The sequence below is a fragment of the Mugil cephalus genome, chromosome 1 (genome assembly GCF_022458985.1).
Source record: "Mugil cephalus isolate CIBA_MC_2020 chromosome 1, CIBA_Mcephalus_1.1, whole genome shotgun sequence".
In the NCBI taxonomy this organism is placed as follows: Eukaryota; Metazoa; Chordata; class Actinopteri; order Mugiliformes; family Mugilidae; genus Mugil; species Mugil cephalus.
The window spans coordinates 27,617,091-27,643,880 of NC_061770.1; the positions used below are offsets into that span (position 1 = coordinate 27,617,091).

Here is a 26,790-nt window from a genome sequence, read left to right on the forward strand (position 1 = left end):
AACACGCCCACAACCCTACGACCCACTGAAAACACACCTATAACCCTACAACCCTACAACCCACTGAAAACATGCCTACAACCCTACGACCCACTGAAAACACGCCTACAACCCCACGACCCACTGAAAACATGCCCACAACCCTACAACCCACTGAAAACACGCCCACAACCCTACGACCCACTGAAAACAAGCCCACGACCCACTGAAAACACGCCTACAACCCTACAACCTACTGAAAACACGCCCCTGACCCTATGACCCACTGGAAACACGCCTGCAACCCTACAACCCACTGAAAACACGCCCACGACCCTACGACCCACTGAAAACACGTCCCTGACCCTACGACCCACTGGAAACACGCCTACAAGCCTACGACCCACTGAAAACACGCCTACAACCCTACGACCCACTGAAAACACGCCCACGACCCTACAACCCACTGAAAACACGCCTACAACCCTACGACCCACTGAAAACACGCCTACAACCCTACGACCCACTGAAAACACACCCACGACCCTACAACCCACTGAAAACACGCCTAGAACCCTATGACCCACTGAACACACCCACGACCCTACAACCCACTGAAAACAATCCTACAACCCACTGAAAACACGCCTACAACACTACGACCCACTGAAAACACGCCTACGACCCACTGAAAACACGCCCACGTCCCTATGACTCACTGAAAACACGCCTACAACCCCACGACCCACTGAAAACACGCCCACGACCCGCTGAAAACCAGCCTACAACCCTACAACTCACTGAAAACACGCCCACAACCATACGACCCACTGAAAACACGCCTACAACCCTACGACCCACTGAAAACACGCCCACAACCCTAAGACCCACTGAAAACACCCCCCCGACCCTACAACCCACTGAAAACACGGCCACGACCCTACGACCCACTGAAAACACGCCCACGACCCACTGAAAACACGCCCACAACCCACTGAAAACACGCCCACGACCCACTGAAAACACGCCTACAACGCTACAACCCACTGAAAACACGCCCCCGACCCTACAACCCACTGAAAACACGCCTACAACCCTACAACTCACTGAAAACACGCCTACAACCCTACAACCCACTGAAAACACGCCTACAACGCTACAACCCACTGAAAACACGTCCACAACCCTACGACCCACTGAAAACACGCCCCCGACCCATTTTTGGGTCGCGACCCACCAGTTGAATCACTGATAAGGACCAGATCATAGGTCGAGATAACTGGACCAGGACACATCATGGTGGTATATTTGTGGTTTGGGCTGGTCCCAGACCTGTAGCCCTGGTTCCAGGAGGACCTGGTCTACCTGATGAGATGAACCAGCGACTTTACTGCAACAGAGAAAACTGAAAACCTGATAGGAACATGTGCTCCTCCTCCCCACTAGGGGGCGATATGTCCCCTTTCAGTGGGTTAATACTACGTTAATACGGCTCCTTTCTGGTTGATCTATGACGTCACATAATAAACAAGTCTTTCATGTGTCAGACGACGTTTAGTAACTTAGTAATGTGGAGCTGGTCCTGTCCTGCAGACAGGTGGCGCTGTCCCTCAGACGGTTCTTCTACTGGCTCTGTTTAGCTTCTTCTTCTGTGACCGGCTTCTTGGAGGTTTTTGTTTCGGGGTCAAACACCAGCGCAGTGTTTGTGGAGCATCAACACAAATGTTGTCCAGTTAAAGTCTCACTATCTGGGTCTTAGTCGGATAAAGAGAGATTTTAATCGGACTAACGTGTTTTTGTTTTCATTTTTGCTTCTATTGGTCTACCTCAGTATCTTATTCTATTGTATTTTATTGTATTCAATACTGGACGACCTTATTTCCCCACAGGGATGAATATAGTTATCAATCAATCAATCAATCTATTCATCCATCCATCAAACTGTCTCATAGATCATCAGCTGCATGTTCTATTATTAGATTCTACGTGTTTCCTTCGGCTCCATGTTTGTGTCTATGACAGGAGTCTGTTTATCTTGTTTCTCTTGTTCTTCTTTTCTCTCTGTCTTCTCTGTTTCTAGAGAAAACCTTAGACTGATGGTTCCTCCAAAAGAGCTGGTTCTGGTTCTGGTTCTGGTCCAGGTTTCTTCCTGTTAAAGGGAGTTTCTCCTTCATGCTGCTCTGGAGGTTTGTTTGTGTTGCTATTGACACTGAATAAATAAAATTGAATTGAATTGAACAACCTGATCAAACAGCTAACAGCTAACGGCTAACAGCTAACAGCTAACGGCCAACAGCTAACAGCTAACGGCTAACAGCTAACAGCTAACAGCTAACGGCTAACAGCTAACAGTTAATTGGGCTGTATTTACAGTCTTTTCTTTTAGATGAGAACGAGATGAAAAAATGACATTTAATCCGGAGCTTTCGTGGATGCGTTGACTAACAGGTTAAATTTGAGCTTGATGATAAACACTGGTTTAAGTCCTGGGTCAATGCTGACGATCTAACACGACACACATTATAAAGGTTAAAGTGATAAAACATTAGACACAGACTCTTCTCTCTCTGCTGTAAGAATCCTTACGCATGTGTTACTGTGTGTTTTATACTTTTTACTGGTCTGACACTTTTTTTTTTTTTAAGATTCATGTGTACATTTACAGTGACAACTAAAGATCTAGCAAAGTAACATTCACAACAATATTCATTTATTAATCACTGAAGACAATTTATTATTATTCTTATCATTATTATTACTACAGGTAGGTTATTATAGATTAACACCAGAGTGAACATCTGTTAATCTCAGTTATTTCATCTGTTCTACATGAACCTTAAAGATGTTCCTCAGGTTTGGACTCAACCAATCAGCTGCTCGGTTTAAATCTCTGCTCTTCTTCTTGAGACTCATTTTATCATTATATTATCTCATCATTCATCTCATCTCATCATACTCCCGTCTCTTAGGACGAGGACAGATGTCCCCTATTGCGCCGTAGAGACGTCCTCTTCCTGACCACAGACCAGCTGCTGGAGGTCAGAGGTCACGGACCAGGAAGTGGAGTGTCAGCTGATTGTTTCCTGAGAGTGTGTGTGGTATTGGTTCTCCTATCGGTATGAGGACGTTCACGCCTTAAAAACATGAGTGTGTCACATATGACATGACAACATCACGTTTCATTTATTCGCTAGAAGCAGATGGATGTTTTGGGTCTCGCATTAAAAGACAAGAAGAAGAAGAGTAAGAAGACGAATAGGAAGAAAGAGAAGAATCAGAGGTTTTTATTTCATACACCTACAGGTAAGAGGCAGTAGAAGAAGAGAGGACTCGGGGTTTAATATGGATTCAAATTATAAATTAATTATGAATGAATAATAAATGAATGAAACCCACAGAGCGTTTGATTGATGATTAAATCCACTTTTCTCTGATCGATTATCCAGACTGAAGTTAAAGACACCACAGACCATCTATCGTCTGGTTCACCACTAAATAATAAACCCTCTTTATCGCACATTAGCCACAGAAAGCTAACATGCTAACACGTTCAAAATCTTCATGCTAACCACTGCTAACAGTTGCTAGCGCCCAGTATCATAAATCTCCCTGGATACGAGCAGAAACATCAGCTGTTTGACCTCCTTATTAATTTATATTTCTATTACTTATTTGCTATAAACTACACAAAATAAACTTAAAAACAAATAAGAAACAGAACCAAGTAGAACCAGTTCTCACCTTAATGGATCAACAATTAATAGACCAACAATAGATCTACGATAGATCAACGATAAATAGATCAGTTTCCCACTAGTCTATCAGAACTGAAGAAGCTACTTGGATGAGCGGCAAAATATCTTTCTACGAGTCCTCCTGCTGCTTTTATTCAACGCCTTTTGGTTAATAGATAGAATGATTAATAGATCAATGATTAATAGATCAAAAATAGATCGACAAAAAATAGATCAACAATAGATCGACGATAAATAGATCAATGATTAATAGATCAATGATTAATAGATCAATGATGAATAGATCAAAAATAGATCAACAAAAAATAGATCAACAATAGATCTACGATAAATAGATCAATGATTAATAGATCAATGATTAATAGATCAAAAATAGATCGATGATGAATAGATCAATGATTAATAGATCGACGATAAATAGATCAATGATAACTAGATCATTGATTAATAGATCAAAAATAGATCGACGATGAATAGATCAATGATTAATAGATCGACGATAAATAGATCAATGATAAATAGATCAATGATTAATAGATCAATGATTAATAGATCAACAATAAACAGAACAACTAACAGATCAACGATAAATAGATTAAAAATTAATAGATCAATGATTAATAGAGCGACGATAAATGGATCGACCGTTAATAGATCCGCGATTAACAGATCAACGGTTACTGACGATATAAACCTGGTGTTTATTGATGACTGATAACCTCCATCCTGGTGGTCTGCCATGATCAGTATCAATCAAGGGGACCAGGACCAGGACCAGGTCCAGGACCAGGACCAGGACCAGGGGATGGGGGGTCGTAGATCAGACGGAGTCAGAAAACTCCTCTGGATCCGGATTCGACGATCGGTCTGTTTCCATCGTTTTTCTGCCGCCTTCCCCTCTTTGTTCTTCGGTAATGGATCGGCGTCTGGAGCCGTGCTACCTCCCCCAGCCTCCCCCAGCCTCCCCCTCTCTCCCCAGCCTCCCCCAGCCCCTCTCCCCCCTCTCTATCCCCCGTCTCCCCCTAAACCACACACACAAACACGGACCTTTACGCGTCGAATCCAACGCTGGAAAATGGAGGAAAAACGCGACAGAGGCCGAACCCCGAGAACTGCCCCCACCGGCGCTATCTGCCCCCCCACCCCCCCACTCACCCCATCCTCTCCTATTCTGCCCCTATTCTCCCTTATCCTCCCCCATCCACCGGCTCCGGAGGGAAACGCGTTAAAGAGACATTTCCACGCGTGGAAAGCTGCAGTAGAAGGAGCAGATGATGGAGGAGGAGGTGGGGGGAGGTGGAGGAGGTGGGGGGCGAGGCGTTTTCCCCCCAAACACACACACACACACACACAGGCTGAACCCCCCCCATCCACCCCCAGGCATGGAGGACATCCCCGGCCCCTCCACCCACCCAGACCCCGAGGACCCCTCCGGACCTACCTGGACGGGAACGCGCAGAAAAGTCCAATCACGTCTTTAAATCCTCGCTCCCGCGGTTCTCCTTTAATTCCCTCTCATGCACGCGGATTGTGTGGGGGGACGGGGGGGGGGCACGGGTCTGGTAAAATAAATAAAACAGAAAGTCCCGCCGCGGTAAATCGGAGCTGAATGACCCAGAGACTGAGCGGAGAGGAGCGGAGCGGTTCTCCCGGTCACACGCAGCCTTCCTCGGCTCGGCTCGGCTCGGCTCTCCCGGTCTCAAGCAGCCTTTCTCGGCTTGGCTCGGCTCGGCTCCGTCTGCCCCTACTCCACCAGAGCCCGCCCCCCGCCTGGACCCTACCACTCCGCGCCCCGCAGGAGGGGGTGGCGTGGGGAGAGCAGGACACAGAATCCCATTACGTCGGTTAATCGGTTGATTAAAGCCGCGGTCGCCAGCGACGTCGCTTCCATTAAATGTTGAATCAAAGGCTCAGGACGAGTTGACGAGATAAACTCCAGGAAACGACGCGGGAACAGATGTTTTCCCCCCCGTCATGTTCTCAGTGGTTCCGTCCACCTCTTTAATCTCCTGTTTTTCTCTTCCAGATGTGGACAATAATATAATATAATATAATATAATATAATATAATATAATATAATATAATATAATATAATATAATATGAACCTGTAAACCAGGGGGGTCAAACTCATTTTAGTGCAGGGGGGCCACATTCAGACCAGTTTGATTTTAAGGGGCTGGACCAGTAACACAACACAACAATAACCTGTACATGATGACAACTCCAGACTTTTTCTATTTGTTTCAGTGCACATATGAATAAGTAAATTAGGAAATGTTTACATTAATAGTATGTTTGACACCTGGTCTATGTGAACCTGGAGAGGAACCAGGAACTAGCTGTGGATCACTCAGGTTCCTGGTCGGGTCAGATTCCTCTGAAGGTCCAGGTTCATCAGAGTCTGATCAAACTTAGGAACGTTTCCACAGTCTTTGTTTGAATGTTGAACAGTTTCCTTCAGCATCCGTTACTGGATGTGTTGGAGCTACATGAGCTAACGGGGCTCCTAGCTAACGGGGCTCCTAGCTAACGGGGCTCCTAGATAACAGGGCTCCTAGATAACGGGGCTCCTAGCTAACGGGGCTCCTAGCTAACAGGGCTCCTAGCTAACAGGGCTCCTAGCTAACGGGGCTCCTAGCTAACAGGACTCCTAGCTAACGGGGCTCCTAGCTAACAGGGCTCCTAGCTAACGGGGCTCCTAGCTAACAGGACTCCTAGCTAACGGGGCTCCTAGCTAACAGGGCTCCTAGATAACAGGGCTCCTAGCTAACGGGGCTCCTAGCTAACAGGGCTCCTAGATAACAGGGCTCCTAGCTAACGGGGCTCCTAGCTAACGGGGCTCCTAGCTAACGGGGCTCCTAGCTGCCGAAATTCTGTACATAACTTTTTCTTTTTTCTTCTGTCATTCTCTGCACTGATATTTTTCACTGTTAAACATTTTTTGCACTATAATACATGTCACGCTATCCATCTACATCGCTGCTGCACTTTACATTGTATTTTATCTTATTTAATTTGTCACATTATTACATTGTCCTGAGCCGTATGCAACAAAATTTTGTTCTGTATACACCCTGTGCACAAAATGACTATAAAGTTAGTCTAAGTCTAACGTGAGCTAACGTGAGCTAACATGAGCTAACATGAGACGATAAGACCCAACGGGGGCTAACGAGACCTAAGCGGCGCTAACAGGAGCTAAGTGGAGCCAGGAGGAACCAACAGATATGTGTAGCAGTGGCTGAGCTTGCTAGCTGTGGAGGCAGTGATGTGATTGGCTGAAAGGTGAGCCGCTACTTCCTGAAACCAGAGCTGTGAGGATGGTTAGAGCCTCAGGCTGATGTGGTGGAGCCTAAAATAAGAATCCAGGTTTAGACTGAGGTTAGCATTAGCCTGTAATCAGCTGACAGCGCTGCCTCCCTCTGTAATTTACTTAATTGAAGCCACTTGAGGGTCTCAGCCTCCGTTCGTCCTCCTCTTCCTTCTTTAAGAGGACGAAGACATCGTCTGGAGAAATAAACCAAATCATAAAATGTAGTTTCCCGAGTAAATGTTGAAGTTAACCTGTTGAAGTCTGGAGCAGCAGTGTGTGTGTGTGTGTGTGTGTGTGTGTGTGTGTGCCCATACTCACCCTGTTGTGGGGACATACATCTGTTTGCAGTCTTATGAGGACATGTCTCCACAGCAGAGACTTGACCAGAGGTGGTATAAGAGGACGTCCTCCGAAGGGACGTAAACATGTGTAGTAGTAGTTTTGTAGTAGTTGTGAACTTCTGTAGTGCTATAGTTGTGTGCTTCTGTATATGTGTAGTAGCTGCATAGTAGTTGTAGTTGTGTTGTTTTGTACGTGTATGATAATTGTGTAGTGGTGTAGTACTTGTGTAGTAGTAGTTGTAGTTTTCCTGAAGCTGTTGCCCTGGTTACGTGTGTGGTCCTGAGGTAGTTGTGTACTGCTGTAGCCTTGTGGTAGTAGTTGTGTATTTCTGTCCCCCCATCCTCCCATCCATTCATGAACTGTGAACACATAAACACGTGAACACATGAACTGACTGACCTTTAATTTATTACATCTTCTACTTCAAACAGATATCTGTACACTAACACACGCCCCGTTGCTTTTAGTGGTTTGTGTGTCTACTATTTAGGAAATAATGTCATTTAACTTACTCCTTCCCCATCTGCTCCTCCTCCTCCTCCTCCTCCTCTTCCTCCTCCTCTTCCTCCTCTGTGCTGTCAGGTCAGAGCTGTATATCAAGCCCCTTTCACACTGAGTAAAAACCTGGGTCAAACTGTTTATATACAGCTTGTATAGTGATCTCCTACACTTCAACAATCATGGCAGCGCTCTGCATCTGAGGAGAAGAGGAGATTTGGTGGCAGATATCGGGCAGATATCAGGCAGATATCGGCCTCTGTGCAGGACAGTGATTCATTCCAATATCAGCAGCCTTTTGAAAGAGCGGGGTCCATTCTTCAGGTCATCAACAAACTGAAAGCGTTAAAAAACTACACCATGCCCCGCATTGTTTACCTGCAATGTACACAGTGACATACGAGGGAGGAAAAATCTGGTGCTCAGCTCTCACAGCGGGAGGTCCGACCCAGGACTTCTGGCGGTGTGAAAGCACCAGAGGTGAGTCGACCCGGGTCTAAAAATGTCAGATCAACCTGGCATTTTTAATGTGAAAGCGGTATTAGGGTTAGAGTTAGAGTCGGTCCGACTCAAATCATGGGCGCCATGTTTGCTACATCAGAGGGAAGATACTACAGTGCAACTACAGTGTGTAGCGGATGTGCTATGTTGAAATAAATGTCTCATTTTCACCATTAACAAGCCTATAAATATTATTATATGTAAAAGGTCCTCACTTAAATATCCAGCGTCTCCTTCCTTTAAATATCTTAAATGAGCTGTAAAATGCTTTGTAGCCCAATCACCTCATCAGTCATGGAGCTGTGTTTACCTTCTCCTCAGTCTCCGTGTTCATCCATCACCGTTAAAAGGTTCAAATGAATAACCTAATAAATACTCAGAGATAGTGAAAATTAAACTAGTCTTGCTGTTATTTAATGTTATCATTAGCATTATAACATTAGCATGCTAGCCATAATAACTTCATAGTAACCAAGGCAAAGTTATGTGTCAATTAAATGTGTCTTTCTAAGTGTCTTTAGTCTAGATAACTAGCTAGCATAAGGCTAGCATGAGGCTAGCATAAGGTTTGGTTAACAAAAAACTTCATTTGTAAAGTGGTGTTGGGCAGTGAAACTGTGGAGTTTCCCCCGTGTTTTCCTGATCTTGTGCTAGAGCCCTTCATCTCCTCCTCCGTGTCCTCCTCCGTGTCCTCCTCCATATCCTCCTCCATCTCCTCATCCACCTCCTCCATGTCCTCCTTCTGTGTGTCCTCCTCCACATCTCCATTGTCTCTGTCTACATGGATTCCAGCTTGGTCCGTGTTTCTACAATAGGGAGGTCAGATGTGATCTATCCTGGTGCATCATGGGACATGTAGGCTCCATGGTCTACATCTATCAGCTGCTACACGAAGGAACTCTTCCTCAGAGGAACTTCATTTTTCAGGAACTGTTTAACTTTAAATCCATTAAACTAACTATAGTCAGCTTCTCACTGACCAGAGGAAAGCTCACAATAACATCCAACAGGAAACTTAAACCAGTTTATTTTACTTTTCAATTCATTTCACACGTCAATGTTGAATATAAAGTAGCATAAAGAAGTTCATTATTAACTGACAGATCAGATCTCAGATTTATGTCTTTTAAACTAAAAAACGCCTAAAGATTAGTTCATGAAATAAATCAATAAACTTAAACATTTGAACACAAGCACAGGTTTATCTCTCCAGCCGACTCCACTCGACCGGAGGGTCTCTGGGTCCTCGGGGCTTCTGGACACGACTGTTAAACCCTGAGGACATAAACATCAGCATCATTTAACTCTTCATACACAGCAACCTCCTCCAATCAGCAGCCAGCAAACAGTCAGATGGTGTCAGTGTTGTAGTTCCTGTTCTGACCTGATGGTGTCAGTGTTGTAGTTCCTGTTCTGACCTGATGGTGTCAGTGTTGTAGTTCCTGTTCTGACCTGATGGTGTCAGTGTTGTAGTTCTCAGTCTGACCTGATGGTGTCAGTGTTGTAGTTCCTGTTCTGACCTGATGGTGTCAGTGTTGTAGTTCCTGTTCTGACCTGATGGTGTCAGTGTTGTAGTTCCTGTTCTGACCTGATGGTGTCAGTGTTGTAGTTCTCAGTCTGACCTGATGGTGTCAGTGTTGTAGTTCCTGTTCTGACCTGATGGTGTCAGTGTTGTAGTTCCTGTTCTGACCTGATGGTGTCAGTGTTGTAGTTCTCAGTCTGACCTGATGGTGTCAGTGTTGTAGTTCTCAGTCTGACCTGATGGTGTCAGTGTTGTAGTTCCTGTTCTGACCTGATGGTGTCAGTGTTGTAGTTCCTGTTCTGACCTGATGGTGTCTCTAGATTAAATGAGCACTATCTCTTTAAGGGGAACTGACCGATGCCTCCAGCTGAACAGAAGCTCGTCACGTCTGAAGAGGAGAAATCTTCGTAGTCGTTATCAGACACTGGAATCTGCTCAGCTGGAAAACAGAGAAGAGTTGATCATTAAAATTAGTCATCGGCTTCCCCCCCATCTCCTTGCCCCCCCACCCCCTCCCCCCACTGCCCCTCCATCCTTACCTGAGACCAGCTGATAGTCTGGCCCGCTCCCTGGCCTGTGGCTGCTTGGTGCTGCCAGGTCGTAGATGGGCGTGGCCGAATGTGACAGGCTGAGGGTTTTAACTCTTGGTTTGACGGTGCTGTAGATCGGAGTCGCTTTACCAACGTCGTTGTCATAGTGATGGGAGGGTGGCAGAGTCCTGAGGGAGGCGGAGTCAAGAGAGAAGGATTAAATATGTGTGATGATAAATGGATGAATGGATGAATGGATGGATGGATGGATGGATGGATGAGTGGATGAATGGATGAATGGATGGATGGATGATGGATGATGGATGGATGAGTAGATGATGGATGGATGGATGGATGGATGGATGAGTGGATGAATGGATGGATGGATGAGTGGATGATGGATGGATGGATGGATGGATGGATGAATGGATGATGAATGGATGAATGGATGAGTGGATGAATGGATGAATGGATGATGAATGGATAGATGGATGGATGGATGGATGAATGGATGGATGGATGAGTGGATGAATGGATGGATGGATGAGTGGATGATGGATGGATGGATGAGTGGATGATAAATGGATGGATGGATGGATGATGGATGGATGGATGATAAATGGATGATGGATGATGGATGATGGAGCCTCTGACTGGATGAGAAGGTGTTTGTTTACCTGCTTCCAGTGTTGGGTCTGGGCGGGGCTACAGCAGAGTGGGTGGGGCCTGTGGAGGCTGAGGGGGCGTGTTTGGGTTTGTTGACCACAGCGTACGTGTCGTTCATGTCCATTTGCTGAGACGACCTGGAGACAGAACAAAAATGTTAGCAGCTAATGGCGGCTACCTCCTTCGTCTGAGAGAAGACCAATTACCTAAGCTAAGCTAAGCTAAGCTAAGCTAAGCGCAGACCAGATCAGACTAGAGACAGAGACAGAGACAGAGACGGAGACAGAGACAGAGACGGAGACATTGGGGTCAGGACCTGTTGATGGAGGAACCTCTCGTCTTTTTCTTATTTTGTGACTTCTTTGTCTGAAAAGAGAAAAAGTTTCAAATAAACAAAACATTTTCCTTTTATATGTGAAAGTGATGCAGCAGAGATCAGAACCTGGAGCACCACCAGAACCTGGACCAGAATCAGAACCAAGACCAGGACCAGGACCAGGTGTACATGAATGTTGGTATTTCCAAGCTCCAGGTCAGAATTTGAATCAGAACCCGTGAAGTTGGATCAACTCACAAAGTTTGATTAATGTCACCTCAAGCTCAGTGGGACAATCAGGACCATAAGAACCGACGCCCCAGAGTCCAAAAGAGTACCTGGTGGCTGTTGCCATGGTGACCAGACCATCATCTGTAGATTTCATTTCAATGAAGAAACAATAACTTTCAAATCCAAAAGGTGTTGAATAAAGGCGACTGGACTTGTAGAATTTCTTGAAGATGTTTCATCCGAGTAGCTTCTTCAGTTCTGATAAACTAGTGGGAAATGAGGTTTAAATAGAAAAACTCTGTGGGAAAAACCCACCAGAAACTCTCTTGACCAGAAACTGGTGCCACCATTACCATAAAGGCTGAGTACTGGCTGGTTCGGACCATTGAGACTGGAGGCTGCGACTGACAACAGCTGGTTAGAGCTGGGTTCATAGGGCACAGTCCCACAGCGACACATAGACGCTAAGTCGGACCAACCAACACCTACAACACCAGACGGACTCCTCTGCTACGCTAACCTGGAGGAAGCCACACCGTGTATTTATGGACTCACAAAAACACACAAGAAGGGAGCCCTGCTCAGACCCATCAGCAGCAGCAGTCTGGCCTTTTTGGACTGTTTGGTGCAGGTTGAAGAAGATCGAAGCCTCAACATAGAAGTATATAGGAAACCCACACACACAGATCAACACCTGTTATTTAATTCACACCCTCTGAAACCATCATCAGGAGACGACTCAGCAGTCCACCTCCACCTGGAGGACAAAGGACACTCCTTTGAGGACACCAACCAAGTCCTGGCCAGAGAGGACGGATGGTTGGAGAGAGGAGTAAAGGAAGTCGTCTATGTCAAAGTGGAGAAACCTTCTCTAAACAGAGGAGGTGACTGAGATTTAATTTACCAACTATTTATAATTCAGTCTTGACTTCTGTCCCCAAGAAGTTTCAACAACATTCACACTTTGAGCCTCCAGGTTCCTACTGACGTAAGTAAGTGAGTAAGTAAGTAAGTAAGTAAGTAAGTAAGTAAGTAGCCCAGCATCCATTCATTCATTCATCCATCATCCATCCATTCATCCATCCATCATCCATCCATCCATCCATCCATCCATCATCCATCCATCCATCATCCATCCATTCATCCATCCATCATCCATCCACTCATCCATCCATCATCCACATCTCATCCATCCATCCATCACCATCATCATCCATCATCCACATCCATCCATCCATCCATCCCATCCATCCATCCATCATCATCCATCCACATCCATCCATCCATCCATCCATCCATCCATCTCCATCCACCCATCCATCCATCCATCCATCATCCATCATCCATCCATCATCCATCCATCCATCCATCCATCCATCCATCCATCCATCCATCCATCCATCATCCACCCATCATCCATCCATCCATCCATCCATCATCCATCCATCATCCATCATCCATCCATCATCCATCCATCCATCCATCCATCATCATCATCCATCATCCATCCATCCATCCATCCATCCATCCATCCATTCATCATCCATCCATCCATCCATCCATCCATCATCCATCCATCCATCCATCCATCCATCCATCCATCCATCATCCATCCACCATCATCCATCCATCATCATCATCCATCCATCCATCCATCCATCCATCCAACATCCATCCATCCATCATCCATCCATCATCCATCCATTCATCCATCCATCCATCCATCATCCATCCATCCATCCATCCATCCATCCATCCATCCATCCATCCATCCATCCATCCATCCATCCATCCATCCATCATCCATCATCCATCCATCCATCCATCCATCCATCCATCCATCCATCCACCATCCATCATCCACCATCCATCCATCCATCCATCCATCATCCATCCATCCATCCATCCATCATCCATCATCCATCCATCATCCATCCATCCATCCATCATCCATCCATCCATCCATCCATCCATCATCCATCCATCCATCCATCATCCACCCACTCATCCATCCATCCATCCACCCATCCACTCATCCATTCATCCATCCATCCATCCATCCATCCATCCATCCATCCATCATCCATCCACCCATCCACCCATCCACTCATCATCCATCCATCATCCATCCATCCATCCATCCATCCATCCATCCATCCATCCATCCATCCATTCATCATCCATCCATCCATCCATCCATCCATCCATCCATCCATTCATCATCCATCCATCATCCATCCATCCATCCATCCATCCATCCATCATCCACCCACTCATCCATCCATCCATCCATCCATCCATCCATCCATCCATCCATCCATCCATCCATCCACCATCCATCCATCCATCCATCCATCCATCCATTCATCATCCATCCATCCATCCATCCATCCATCCATCCATCCATCATCCATTCATCATCCATCCATCCATCATCCATCCATCATCCATCATCCATCCATCCATCCATCCATCCATCATCCATCCATCCATCCATCCATCCATTCATCATTCATCCATCCATCCACCATCCATCCATCCATCCATCCAACCATCCATCCATTCATCATCCATCCATCCATCCATCCATCCATTCATCCATCCATCCATCCATCATCCATCCATCCATCCATCCATCCATCCATCCATCCATCCATTCATCATCCATCCATCCATCCATCCATCCATCCATCCATCCATCATCATCCATCCATCCATCCATCCATCATCATCCATCCATTCATCATTCATCCATCCATCCATCCATCCATCCATCCATCCATCCATCATCCATCCATCCATCCATCCATCCATCCATCCACCATCCATTCATCCATCATCCATCCATCCTTCCATCTGTCTGTCTAGAGAATTCCCTTATTTTTATTTTTGAGGGGCGGGGCTTAGCTGGAGGCTGTACACGGCGGTTAGCGTATTTCATCGTCACTATTACTTAATATTTTATAGAATATACTAATACGTCCACTCCCTGAGACCGTCCCCCACACTCTCACTACCTGCATGGACGATTTGACCAAAGGACACAGAGGGGACGAAGTCTGGTCTGTCTTTACCAAGTGAAGCGTCTCCAACAAAGATATTACAAGATGTAAGAGGAGCCAAGGAGGGGAACGTAGCACATGCAACTTCTGCTAGGACACCCCTGAAACTGCTAGTTAGCATTAGCATTAGCATGTAGCAAGAATCCCCTAAATAATAATGAACTTAATGTAATTTCAGTCATAATTTATTCTAACTCCTAACGTCACCCAGGCTGAAACTGATGATGCATTACGCATCAATCTGAGCTGATGTGACGTGACGTTGATGATTGTCTCTCTCCAGTTTTAACATCTGACAGCGGCTGGTACACGATAAAACTTCAATTTAGTGTTTTTACTCCAAAAATACAACAAGACGCCATTTTCCTGGCTGGTGACGGTGTTGCCTCCAGCAACGTCACAGAGCTCTACTCTGCTACTTCTGTCGTTTAAGACATGAATTTCATTTACAGCATACGTACTTGTTTTTATTTACGTTAATAATAATATTAAACTTTATGTGTATTGAACTCATTGAACGTTTTAACAGCGTCAAAGTGCTGCACTTAGTTCATACACACATTAAATAAAACCTGTTTTGCATAAGGCGTGAAGTTCAAAGCCCTGGTCCACAGGTTAAAACAGAACTTACTCACTTCAACAATTCCGTCTACGCCCCTGAACCAGGACCAGGACCAGAGAGACCTCGTCCTGATTTCACGTCCCCTCCTGATAATAAGAAGTTGTAGGGTGGACCTACCGCTCAGTGTCCGTCCTCCATCTGTCCTCTTTCAGCTCTGAGACATTTCCTGGTGTTAAATGTTTCTGTTTTCATTTGCATACAGGAAGTCACTACTTCCTCTCTGCAGCTGCTCTGCTCTACTTCCTCCTCAGCAAGTCATGTGACCTGCTGTGATGTCATGTGACCTGCTGTGATGTCATGTGACCTGCTGTGATGTCATGTGACGTCATGTTTACCTGAGACAGGTGACGATCAGATGACTTCAGGAATCGCTCCAACATCCAGGAGACGGCCGTGAAGATGAAGAGATACTGGTCCTGATCAGAGAGACAGGGACAGGGACAGAGAGACAGGGACAGAGAGACAGGGACAGGGACAGAGAGACAGGGACAGAGAGACAGAGAGACAGGGACGGAGAGACAGGGACAGAGACTTTCTTTGAATCAGAGTTTCTATGATTATCTCGGACAAGACATAAAATATATGAAATAAAACTACACTAAAAACTAGATGTAAATATTAACATTAAATACTATATATTATATATTATATATATATAAATACTAGATATTATATATTATATATTATATATATATAAATATTATATATTATATATTATATATAGACACGTGTACATAAATACTAAACTATGACACATTCACACATACAGTGAATCCTCCTCCTCCACGAGCCACTCATTCATGACCCCAGTTCAAACCGGAACGTATGAACCCTGGAACCAGAACCAGAACCAGAACCAGGACCATAACCAGGACTAGAACCAGGACCAGAACCAGGACCAGAACCAGAACCAGAACCAGGACCAGGACTAGAACCAGAACCATAACCAGGACCAGGACCAGGACCAGGACCAGAACCAGGACTAGAACCAGGACCAGAACCAGGACCAGGACCATAACCAGGACTAGAACCAGGACCAGAACCAGGACTAGAACCAGGACTAGAACCAGGACTAGAACCAGGAACAGAACCAGAACCAGAACCAGGACTAGAACCAGGACTAGAACCAGGAACAGAACGAGGACTAGAACCAGGACTAGAACCAGAACCAGAACCAGAACCAGGACTAGAACCAGGACCAGGCCTAGAACCAGGACTAGAACCAGGACCAGAACCAGGACCAGAACCAGGACCAGAACCAGGACTAGAACCAGAACCATAACCAGGACCAGGACCAGGACCAGAACCAGGACTAGAACCAGGACCAGAACCAGGACCAGGACCATAACCAGGACTAGAACCAGGACTAGAACCAGGACTAGAACCATAACCATAACCAGGACCAGGACCAGGACTAGAACCAGGACTAGAACCAGGACCAGAACCAGGACCAGAACCAGAACCAGGACTAGAACCAGGACTAGAACCAGGACTAGAACCAGGACCAGGACTAGAACCAGGACTAGAACCAGGATCAGAACCAGAACCAGAACCAGGACCTACCTTGGTCTGGACTGCTGATGGTCTCTGTCTCCTGAGCTCCAGGACGATGTTCATGATGCTGAAGTCTGATGAGATTTTCTGCCAAGGACAAACAACGTCAAACAGACGTCCTCAGAGACATCTGTCCTCCAGTCTGTCCTCTACAGGACGTCTCTCATCATGTGTTACCTTGGTAACCAGCAGGTCATGGATGTAGTCAAGGGCAACGAAGACTCCGGTCCTCCCACAGCCCGCACTGAAACACACACAGTGATACACACTGAAACACACACCTAGCTGCAAGGCTAGTCTGAGGCTAATTCATTAGCTGGCTAATTAGCTACCAGCTAGCTACGTGCGATAATAATAATAAAGACATAAAATAGGACCGGTTGTTGGTGGCGGAGTTGCAGTCAGGTTTTATTTTTATTTAAAATGATCCAAAATTAACCAAAACCTCAGTTGAAATGTTGCCATTAGCTCAGGGAAGGACTAGCAGCTAGCAGCTAATAGCTAGCAGCTAGCAGCTAATAGCTAGCAGCTGGCACATGACACCTGTCAATCTCTATTACGTGAGGTAACTGTCAATGTCTCTCTTATATTTAAATGAGGTCCTTTTACATATTAATAACATTTATAGGCCGTTAATGGTGGAAACCTGGAGCCTCTAGTGGCTACTCCACGAACTGCAGCTTATCAGAGGGTCTACAGGGAGACTTCAGGGGGTGTTACCTGCAGTGAACCAGCAGGGGGGAGGGGTCAACCAGCAGGGGGGAGGAGTCAGCTCGTCGACTGATTCTGACTCGTTCCAGAAAATCCAAAATCCCTGAAGTCTCATCAGGGACCTCGTGGTCAGGCCACGACAAGAACTGGTAGTGGACCAGAGAACGGGACTCCTGCAGGAGGAGGAAGAGGAGGAGGAGGGGAGGGAGGGGTGAGGGAGGAGGAGGAGGAGGAGAGGGAGGAGGATGAGGAGGGAGGAAAGGAGAGGAGGAGGAGAGGAGGAGAAGGGGAGGAGGAGGAGGGGAGGGAGGAGGAGAGGAGAGGGAGGGGAGGGAGGAGGAGGAGGAGGAGGAGGAGGAGGGGAGGGAGGGGTGAGGAGGAGGAGGAGGAGGAGGAGGAGGGGAGGGGGGAGGGAGGAGGAGAGGGAGGAGGGTGAGGGAGGAGGAGGAGGAGAAGGGAGGAGGGTGAGGAGGAGGAGGAGGAGGAGGGGGGAGGAGGGTGAGGAGAGGAGGAGGAGGAGGAGGAGAAGGAGGAGGGAGAGGAGAGGAGGGGGAAGGGGGAGGGAGGAGAGAAGGGGAGGAGGAGGAGGGGAGGAGGGAGGAGAGGAGGAGGAGGAGGAGGGAGAGGGAGGAGGGAGGAGGAGGAGGAGGAGGAGAAGGAGAGAGGAGGAGAGATGAGGAGAGGAGGAGAGGAGGAGAGGAGGAGGAGGAGAGGAGGGAGAGGAGGAGGAGGAGAGAGAGGAAGAGAGGAGGGAGAGGAGGAGAGAGGAGGGGGAGATGAGGAGGGAAGAGAGGAGGAGGAGAGGAATGGAGGGAGGAAAGGAGGAGGAGGATGAGGAGGAGGATGAAGATGAGGAGGAGGAGGAGAAGGAGGAGGAGGAGAGGAGGGAGGAGGGGGAGGAGGAGGATGAGGAGGAGGAGAGGGAGGAGGAGGAGGAGCTTAGAGTCAGGCTATGACATCATGACGTCTTCTTTGTGTGTTTTAGCTCCACCTGCTGGAAGGAGACGTTCAGAGCTCTGATCACTGTGTCTTCGTTAGGACGCGTCTCCTCCTCCTGGACACACACAGAACAGCAGCTTCAGGTCACCCCTGGGTTCTATCGAGGTTCTATCGAGGTTCTATCGAGGTTCTACTGAGTTCTTTAAGTTCTTAAAATTCTTACGTTGCTGACGGAGAACGGACCAAAGGAAACCGTCTGATGTTCTGCAGCCCAGTAACATTCACACTTCCTCTGAACACAGAACATTCAAGATTAATAACATTATAATTATTATTATTATTATTTACACAGGAAATAAATGACCACAGGCTTTTACCTTCCCCATCTCTATCTCTCTGCAGGCCATGACTATCACCTGGAACACAGTCAGATGTTAAATATAAATGTGATGGAGGGACGATGATAAGAATTTAAATTTATTAAAATACGACACTGGGAATGAACTTTGTTCCTGATTTGAAATGGAAATGAAATAAACAAATTAACAATAAAATCAAAGTAGAATAAAATGAATCCTGACTAATTCCTGGTGTTGTGACCTTGACGTGGTGCTGCCAGATCATCCTCCAGAAATCTGTCACCGTGGAGCTGAGGGGCCCCTGAGACGCGATGTAGCAGCTGCCTGGTGTCGCCCCCTGCAGGACAGACAGCAGCATTACACCCACTGAGTGAGGGAGAGGAGGAGGAGGAGCAGGAGGAGGGAGGAAAGGAGAGGGAGGAGGAGGAGGAGGGAGGATGTGGAGGAGGATGTGGAGGAGGAGGAGATGAGGAGGAGGAGGAGGAGGAGGAGGAGGAGGATGAGGGAGGAGGAGGAGGAGGATGAAGATGAGGATGAGGATGTGGAGGAGGAGGAGGAGGAGGAGGAGGCACCTGGATGAAGCTGGCGTTGATATAATCTGAGTCGGAGTCCGAGGTCGACGGAGACAGAACCACCCGGGTCTGGTCGTCTAGAGACATCAGAGTTATTAACAAGACCTGAGACGCAGGGACAGAGACACAGGGACAGAGACAGGGGGCCGGGGGACAGAGACAGAGGGACAGGGGGACAGAGACACAGGGACAGACGCTGAGACATCCAGAGACGTACAGGGCAGGATGTCTTTGTATCTGTTCTTCTTGATGTTTTCCTTCAGAGCTCCAGCCTCAGTCGTCAAACCCAGTTCTCTCTTTAACGTGAGGGTCTGTGAACGCACCACCTGTTGAAACAGTTCTCTCTTTAACATGAGGGTCTATGAACGCACCACCTGTTGAAACAGTTCTCTCTTTAACGTGAGGGTCTGTGAACGCACCACCTGTTGAAACAGTTCTCTCTTTAACATGAGGGTCTATGAACACACCACCTGTTAAAACAGTTCTCTCTTTAACGTGAGGGTCTGTGAACGCACCACCTGTTGAAACAGTTCTCTCTTTAACATGAGGGTCTATGAACGCACCGCCTGTTGAAAACAGTCCTCTTAACATGGGGTCTGTGAACGCACCACCTGTTAAAACAGTTCTCTCTTACGTGAGGGTCTGTGAACGCACCACCTGTTGAAACAGTTCTCTCTTTAACATGAGGGTCTGTGAACGCACCACCTGTTGAAACAGTTCTCTCTTTAACATGAGGGTCTGTGAACGCACCACCTGTTAAAACAGTTCTCTCTTTAACGTGAGGGTCTGTGAACGCACCACCTGTTAAAACAGTTCTCTCTTTAACATGAGGGTCTGTGAACGCACCACCTGTTAAAACAGTTCTCTCTTTAACATGAGGGTCTGTGAACGCACCACCTGTTAAAACAGTTCTCTCTTTAACATGAGGGTCTGTGAACGCACCACCTGTTAAAACAGTTCTGTCTTTAACATGAGGGTCTGTGAACGCAACACAAGTTAATACACACTTTATTAGATTTAAACGTGTTAGCATATTAGCAGGTTAGCATCTCAACGTTAGCTCCCCAGAGCTTATTTATCAGAGACTCTAGGACGACAGGGCGTCTCCATGGTTACAGCCGGTTTCAGGAGGAAGCTGCAAGCAACATGAGAGGACGACAAGGAACAGAAACATGAGAACAAAGAACCATCAGGTTCACAACAACAGGATGAGACATGATAAAGACATGAGACACACTCAGAGGACACAGGACACAGGAGACAGGAGACAGGACACAGGAGGAGGAGGAGACAGGAGACCGAAGGAGGAGACAAGAGACCGGAGGAGGAGACAGAAGGAGACAAGAGGAGACAGGAGGAGACAGGAGGAGGAGGAGACAGGAGGAGACAGGAGGAGACAAGAGGAGGACACAGGAGGAGACGGGAGGAGGAGGAGACAGTAGGAGACAGGAGGAGGAGGAGACAGGAGGAGACAGGAGGAGAAGATGAGTAAAGTGACGTTCGAGCTCAGAGTGAAGTTTGAGTTTCGAGGTCAGACTCGGTTCTTAGTTCTTCCTGTTTCTAATTTCTCTTTGACCACAACGTTGTTTTTAGTTCAGTCTTTAATGTGACTTTCACCTCCGGGTCTCAGGCCTGCGGCACAACAACGAACCAACAACCTGCAACCTACAACCTGCAGCTAACGACTAACAATAAAGAACCAACAACCTGCAACCTACAACCTGCAACTAGAGACTAACGATAAAGAACCAACAACCTGCAACCAACAACCTGCAGCTAACGACTAACAATAAAGAACCAACAACCTGCAACTAACAACCTGCAACTAACGACTAACGATAAAGAACCAACAACCTGCAACCAACAACCTGCAACTAGAGACTAACGATAAAGAACCAACAACCTGCAACCTACAACCTGCAGCTAACGACTAACAATAAAGAACCAACAACCTGCAACCTACAACCTGCAACTAACGACTAACAATAAAGAACCAACAACCTGCAACTAACAGCCTGCAACTAATGACTAACAATAAAGAACCAACAACCTGCAACCTACAACCTGCAACTAACGACTAACAATAAAGAACCAACAACCTGCAACCTACAACCTGCAACTAGAGACTAACAATAAAGAACCAACAACCTGCAACCAACAACCTGCAACTAACAGCCTGCAACTAGAGACTAACAATAAAGAACCAACAACCTGCAACCAACAACCTGCAACTAGACACTAACAATAAAGAACCAACAACCTGCAACTAACAACCTGCAACTAACAACTAACAATAAAGAACCAACAAACTGCAACAAACAACCTGCAACTAACAACTAACAATAAAGAACCAACAACCTGCAACCTACAACCTGCAGCTAACGACTAACAATAAAGAACCAACAACCTGCAACAAACAACCTGCAACTAACGACTAACGATAAAGAACCAACAACCTGCAACTAACGACTAACGATAAAGAACCAACAACCTGCAACTAGAGACTAACGATAAAGAACCAACAACCTGCAACTAACAACCTGCAACTAATGACTAACAATAAAGAACCAACAACCTGCAACTAACAACCTGCAACTAATAACTAACAATAAAGAACCAACAACCTGCAACTAACAACCTGCAACTAGAGACTAACAATAAAGAACCAACAACCTGCAACCAACAACCTGCAACTAACAGCCTGCAACTAATGACTAACAATAAAGAACCAACAACCTGCAACCTACAACCTGCAGCTAACGACTAACAATAAAGAACCAACAACCTGCAACAAACAACCTGCAACTAACGACTAACGAAAAAGAACCAACAACCTGCAACTAACGACTAATGATAAAGAACCAACAACCTGCAACTAGAGACTAACGATAAAGAACCAACAACCTGCAACTAACAACCTGCAACTAACGACTAACAATAAAGAACCAACAACCTGCAACAAACAACCTGCAACTAACGACTAACGATAAAGAACCAACAACCTGCAACTAACGACTAACAATAAAGAACCAACAACCTGCAACTAGAGACTAACGATAAAGAACCAACAACCTGCAACTAACAACCTGCAACTAATGACTAACAACAAAGAACCAACAACCTGCAACTAACAACCTGCAACTAACAACTAACAATAAAGAACCAACAAACTGCAACCTACAACCTGCAGCTAACGACTAACAATAAAGAACCAACAACCTGCAACAAAAAACCTGCAACTAACGACTAACGATAAAGAACCAACAACCTGCAACTAACGACTAACGATAAAGAACCAACAACCTGCAACTAGAGACTAACGATAAAGAACCAACAACCTGCAACTAACAACCTGCAACTAATGACTAACAATAAAGAACCAACAACCTGCAACTAACAACCTGCAACTAATAACTAACAATAAAGAACCAACAACCTGCAACTAACAACCTGCAACTAACGACTAACAATAAAGAACCAACAACCTGCAACTAACAACCTGCAACTAACGACTAACGATAAAGAACCAACAACCTGCAACTAACAACCTGCAACTAGAGACTAACGATAAAGAACCAACAACCTGCAACTAACAACCTGCAACTAATGACTAACGATAAAGAACTAACAACCTGCAACTAACAACTAACAACTAACAACTAACAACAAGCCTGTGGAAAATCATAAATAGAGCATAAAATAGAAACATATATGAATAGATGAATAGATGAATAGATAGACAGATAGACAGATAGACAGATAGATAGATAGATAGATAGATAGATAGATAGATAGATAGATAGACAGACAGACAGACAGACAGACAGACAGACAGATAGATAGATAGACAGACAGACAGACAGACAGACAGATAGACAGATAGATAGATAGATAGATAGATAGATAGATAGATAGATAGACAGACAGACAGACAGACAGACAGACAGACAGATAGATAGATAGATAGATAGACAGACAGACAGACAGATAGACAGATAGATAGATAGACAGACAGATAGATAGATAGATTTTAAACTGTTAAACTTTCACCCGTTCAGAACAAACGTGAACTCTTGGGTCTTAAAATGTGACCGTTCTGGTTCTGATGAGTTCATTCACTGTAACTTAAACCTGAATCATGTGTAGACGTCGTCTCTCATTCTAATTAACGCTGAGGAACCAGGTTTTATTTCTTTCTCCTCCATCGTTTCTGCTCTTTTCTTTGAGTTTCTGTCTCTCATGTCCAGAATTCTCTGAGCCGTGACTCCTGCTTTGAATATTCAGATGAGGTTTCCAGGAAAATAAAAGGCTTGTCAGAGAAATGAAAGGTGGACGTTGCGCCAACGTGTAGCGCCCAGAACAAACCACCTCCACCCTCAGACTTACTCAAGCTCCCCTCAACTTCTCCTCACGACTTTTAGAGTCAAAACTAAAAGATGAAACTCACACTGTACTCCTGATCCATGGCCCCAGGGTCCAGAGTCTTCATGGTGGACAGCAGCGAGGACAGGAGCTCCATGTCTGCACGAGGTCTCAGCTCTGAGGCAATGATCAGCCTGTATCTCTCTAACCTGGACAACCAGGAAGTCTGAATGAAATAACCCTGTGAGAGGCTTCCTTCCTGAACAAAACCACAGAGACCTTTAGACCTCTGGATCCGAGTCAGTCACATGATCCCTACCTGAAACTGGAGGAGGAGGAGCTATGTGGATGTGGATTAAAGCTTTGAGACCAGATTCATCCCAGAACTGTAACTTCAGGTTAAACAGAGTGAAGACAGGAACGAGTGACGCTTGGTTTTATTCTGGTTAATTAGCAGCTGATCATTAGATCCAGTCAGAGCTCAGAGGAGGAAGTGGTCTGCACTAAAGTTAAAGTACTGTAAAATGCTCCATCATAACCGTATATACTGCACTCATTATTGTCTTCATGGTTACATGTCCTGATCGTAATATAAATCCTGCTTATTAACATAAACTCTGGTTCATGGGTTCTATAAAACATGTGGAGACCATTTAAGTATAAATACTTAAGTCTTCATTAAAAACATATTTCATAAACTTCTCACGATATATGTTGCTACAACTCAATCTGAATTAAAATAGTGTGAAAACACAGCAGCTGGTCCCGGAAACAGCGTCAGAGTGAGACCTCTGTCCACCTCTCTGTCCGGAACGCGTCAGTGAGACTCTGTCCCCTTCTCTGGTGTCCCGGAACAGCGTCAAGTGAACTTGTCCAGTCCTTCTGTCCGAAACGCGTCAAGTGAACCCTGTCAGCTCCTTCTCTGGTCCCTGGTCCCGGAAACAGCGTCAGAGTGAGACCTCTGTCCAGCTCCTTCTCTGGTCCCTGGTCCCGGAAACAGCGTCAGAGTGAGACCTCCGTGTCCGCTAGCCTAGCCTGCTAGCCCAGTAAACATGGCGGTGTCTCAGGCTCTGTCCGAGGAGGAGTTTCATCGGATGCAGGTGAGGAGACGTGACCTGGGTTCAGCACCGGTCCGGCGGGCTGAGCCACAGGTTTCTGGCCGGGTAGACGGACCACTAGTCCGGCTCAGCAGCCAGGGACGTTAGCCTGAGCGCTAACAGCTAGCAGTTAGCCTGAGTCTTAACAGTTAGCCTGAGTGACGGGGTTAATTAGTTCAGGATCTGGTCGATGTGTCTGTGAGTGATAAATTATCACCTGAACCTTAACCCTGTCCACAGCAGGTCTGCTAACAGCTAGCCTAGCACCCTGATGCTAACCGCTACTTCTGGCTGACAGCTAGCATGCTAATATGTTAGCATCACTCACGGGAAAGTCACGGGGTCTGGGGGTGGGGGTGACTGGTGGTGGGTGCTTGTGGATTAAAGATGAACAGAAGAGCTAACAGCTGTTAGCATGATGCTAACAGCTGTTAGCTCTTATCCTGTGTTATAATGAGGTTGAATGATTATGAGCTCTGACGTGTTTCCATGGAGACTGATGGTATCACGTGTTAAACGTCACTGTTTACACATTAAGCCTCTAGTATTTTTACTATTTTTACATTCACACATTTAATGTTTCCTCTGAAGGACAGCGGTGTCCTCTCAGACTCCGTCTCTGACTCTGTCTCAGACTCTGTCTCCGTCTCTGACTCTGTCTCCGTCTCAGACTCTGTCTCCGTCTCTGACTCCGTCTCAGACTCCGTCTCTGACTCTGTCTCAGACTCTGTCTCAGACTCTGTCTCCGTCTCTGACTCCGTCTCAGACTCTGTCTCAGACTCTGTCTCTGACTCTGTCTCCGTCTCTGACTCCGTCTCTGACTCTGTCTCAGACTCTGTCTCTGTGGAGGAGACACCCGAGCATCTCAGCTGGTTTAAGGTCGGGGTCAGAGGTCAGAGGATGAGATATGAGGCACCATTATCTGTCTATTGGAGGATTCTGAGACAAACCCACTGAAGCCGTCCCACTGCACGTCCAGCTCCTGTCCAGCTCCTGTCCAGCTCCTGTCCGCTCTGGGACGTTCCAGCCAGAGATTGACCCACATCACAATAAAACCACACAATGAATTCAGTTACGTGGATTTCACTCAGTCAGTGAACAAACAATGTGAGATATAACCGTGTCCATGTCACAGATGCAAACCGGCCGACGTGTTTGCAGTAGGGAACAGCTGATCGTGCTGCGTAGCCTGTAGTCTTTCCCAGGGACAGACACCAGACCCCCAGAGATGCTCTGGAAGAGTCGCCGCGGAAACCGCTCAGGAAAACGTCACCATGGGAACCGGGAGATCTTTATTCAACAAGATGGACGAGTTGGTCGCGCTCACACGACACCAGCGTTAGTGCAGAGAAATGATCCTCCTGTTCAGGAGACCGGGCTCATACCTGGACAGGAGGACGAACGGCTGCGTGAACGTGAGGTGGTGTAAACTACAGCGCGGCATAACACTGGGTAACACCGAATACCGCTAGTTTTTCTGTTATGACACGTATTTTTTATATACTGGTGTATTTGATTACACAGCGGTGGGAACTCTGCGCGGTGAGACAGTTTCAGACCGGACCATTTTCAGTGTAGCGCCTCTAAACACACATGCGTGTCCGCGAAGCTGGTGAAGATGAGAAGGTAGAACGAGAGGACTTGTGCCAAAAAGGTGCAGTGTTGTTTTTTTGTTGTTTGTTTCGTCCCTGATTCCTGGGGACAGTCCCCGCCTCGGATGGCCTGTCCCCCAGTTATAGCTGTCCCCAATTTTAGCTTTTTATGAATGAGAAAAAAGATGTTGCCCACAGACTACAGTTATTACGGTAGCTGGTTGCGCTGCTATGGACGTTTTTTTGTTGTTGCTGTAAACGTCCCA

The 26,790-nt window shown here is 46.2% G+C and overlaps 3 protein-coding genes across 6 annotated transcripts in view; 1 reads left to right on the top strand and 2 right to left on the bottom strand.

The window, feature by feature from the left end:
- The window catches only part of plxna3 (plexin A3), a 56,545-nt gene extending 51,074 nt beyond the window's left edge, over positions 1–5,471 (bottom strand). Inside the window, exon 1 of the mRNA XM_047585595.1 lies at positions 5,176–5,471. The gene's annotated coding sequence lies outside the window, so the exon portion shown is untranslated. The remainder of the gene's footprint in view (positions 1–5,175) is intronic.
- A 3,927-nt stretch (positions 5,472–9,398) lies between these two features.
- Positions 9,399–24,539, bottom strand: ptpn18 (protein tyrosine phosphatase non-receptor type 18). The gene is made up of 16 exons (XM_047587027.1): positions 23,921–24,539; positions 19,691–19,799; positions 19,474–19,550; positions 19,143–19,238; positions 18,920–18,958; positions 18,766–18,834; positions 18,595–18,657; positions 17,613–17,776; positions 17,070–17,136; positions 16,902–16,979; positions 15,674–15,754; positions 11,424–11,473; positions 11,119–11,244; positions 10,451–10,629; positions 10,267–10,350; positions 9,399–9,664 (listed from the first exon to the last, which is right to left on the bottom strand). Exons 1-16 carry the CDS (start codon positions 23,990–23,992, stop codon positions 9,591–9,593), a joined length of 1,428 nt encoding a protein of 475 aa, XP_047442983.1. The 5' UTR covers positions 23,993–24,539; the 3' UTR covers positions 9,399–9,590.
- Positions 24,540–24,780: 241 nt separating this feature from the next.
- gripap1 (GRIP1 associated protein 1) overlaps positions 24,781–26,790 on the top strand; it is a 29,166-nt gene continuing 27,156 nt past the window's right edge. For 3 of the 4 annotated variants that reach the window (XM_047585858.1, XM_047585874.1, XM_047585867.1), the window contains exon 1: positions 24,781–24,935. In XM_047585858.1, coding sequence (XP_047441814.1) covers positions 24,888–24,935 — 48 coding nt within the window. In that variant the 5' untranslated portion in view covers positions 24,781–24,887. Of the gene's footprint in view, positions 24,936–26,462; positions 26,587–26,790 lie in introns of those variants that run through there. The other variant, XM_047585881.1, reaches the window with a different exon arrangement.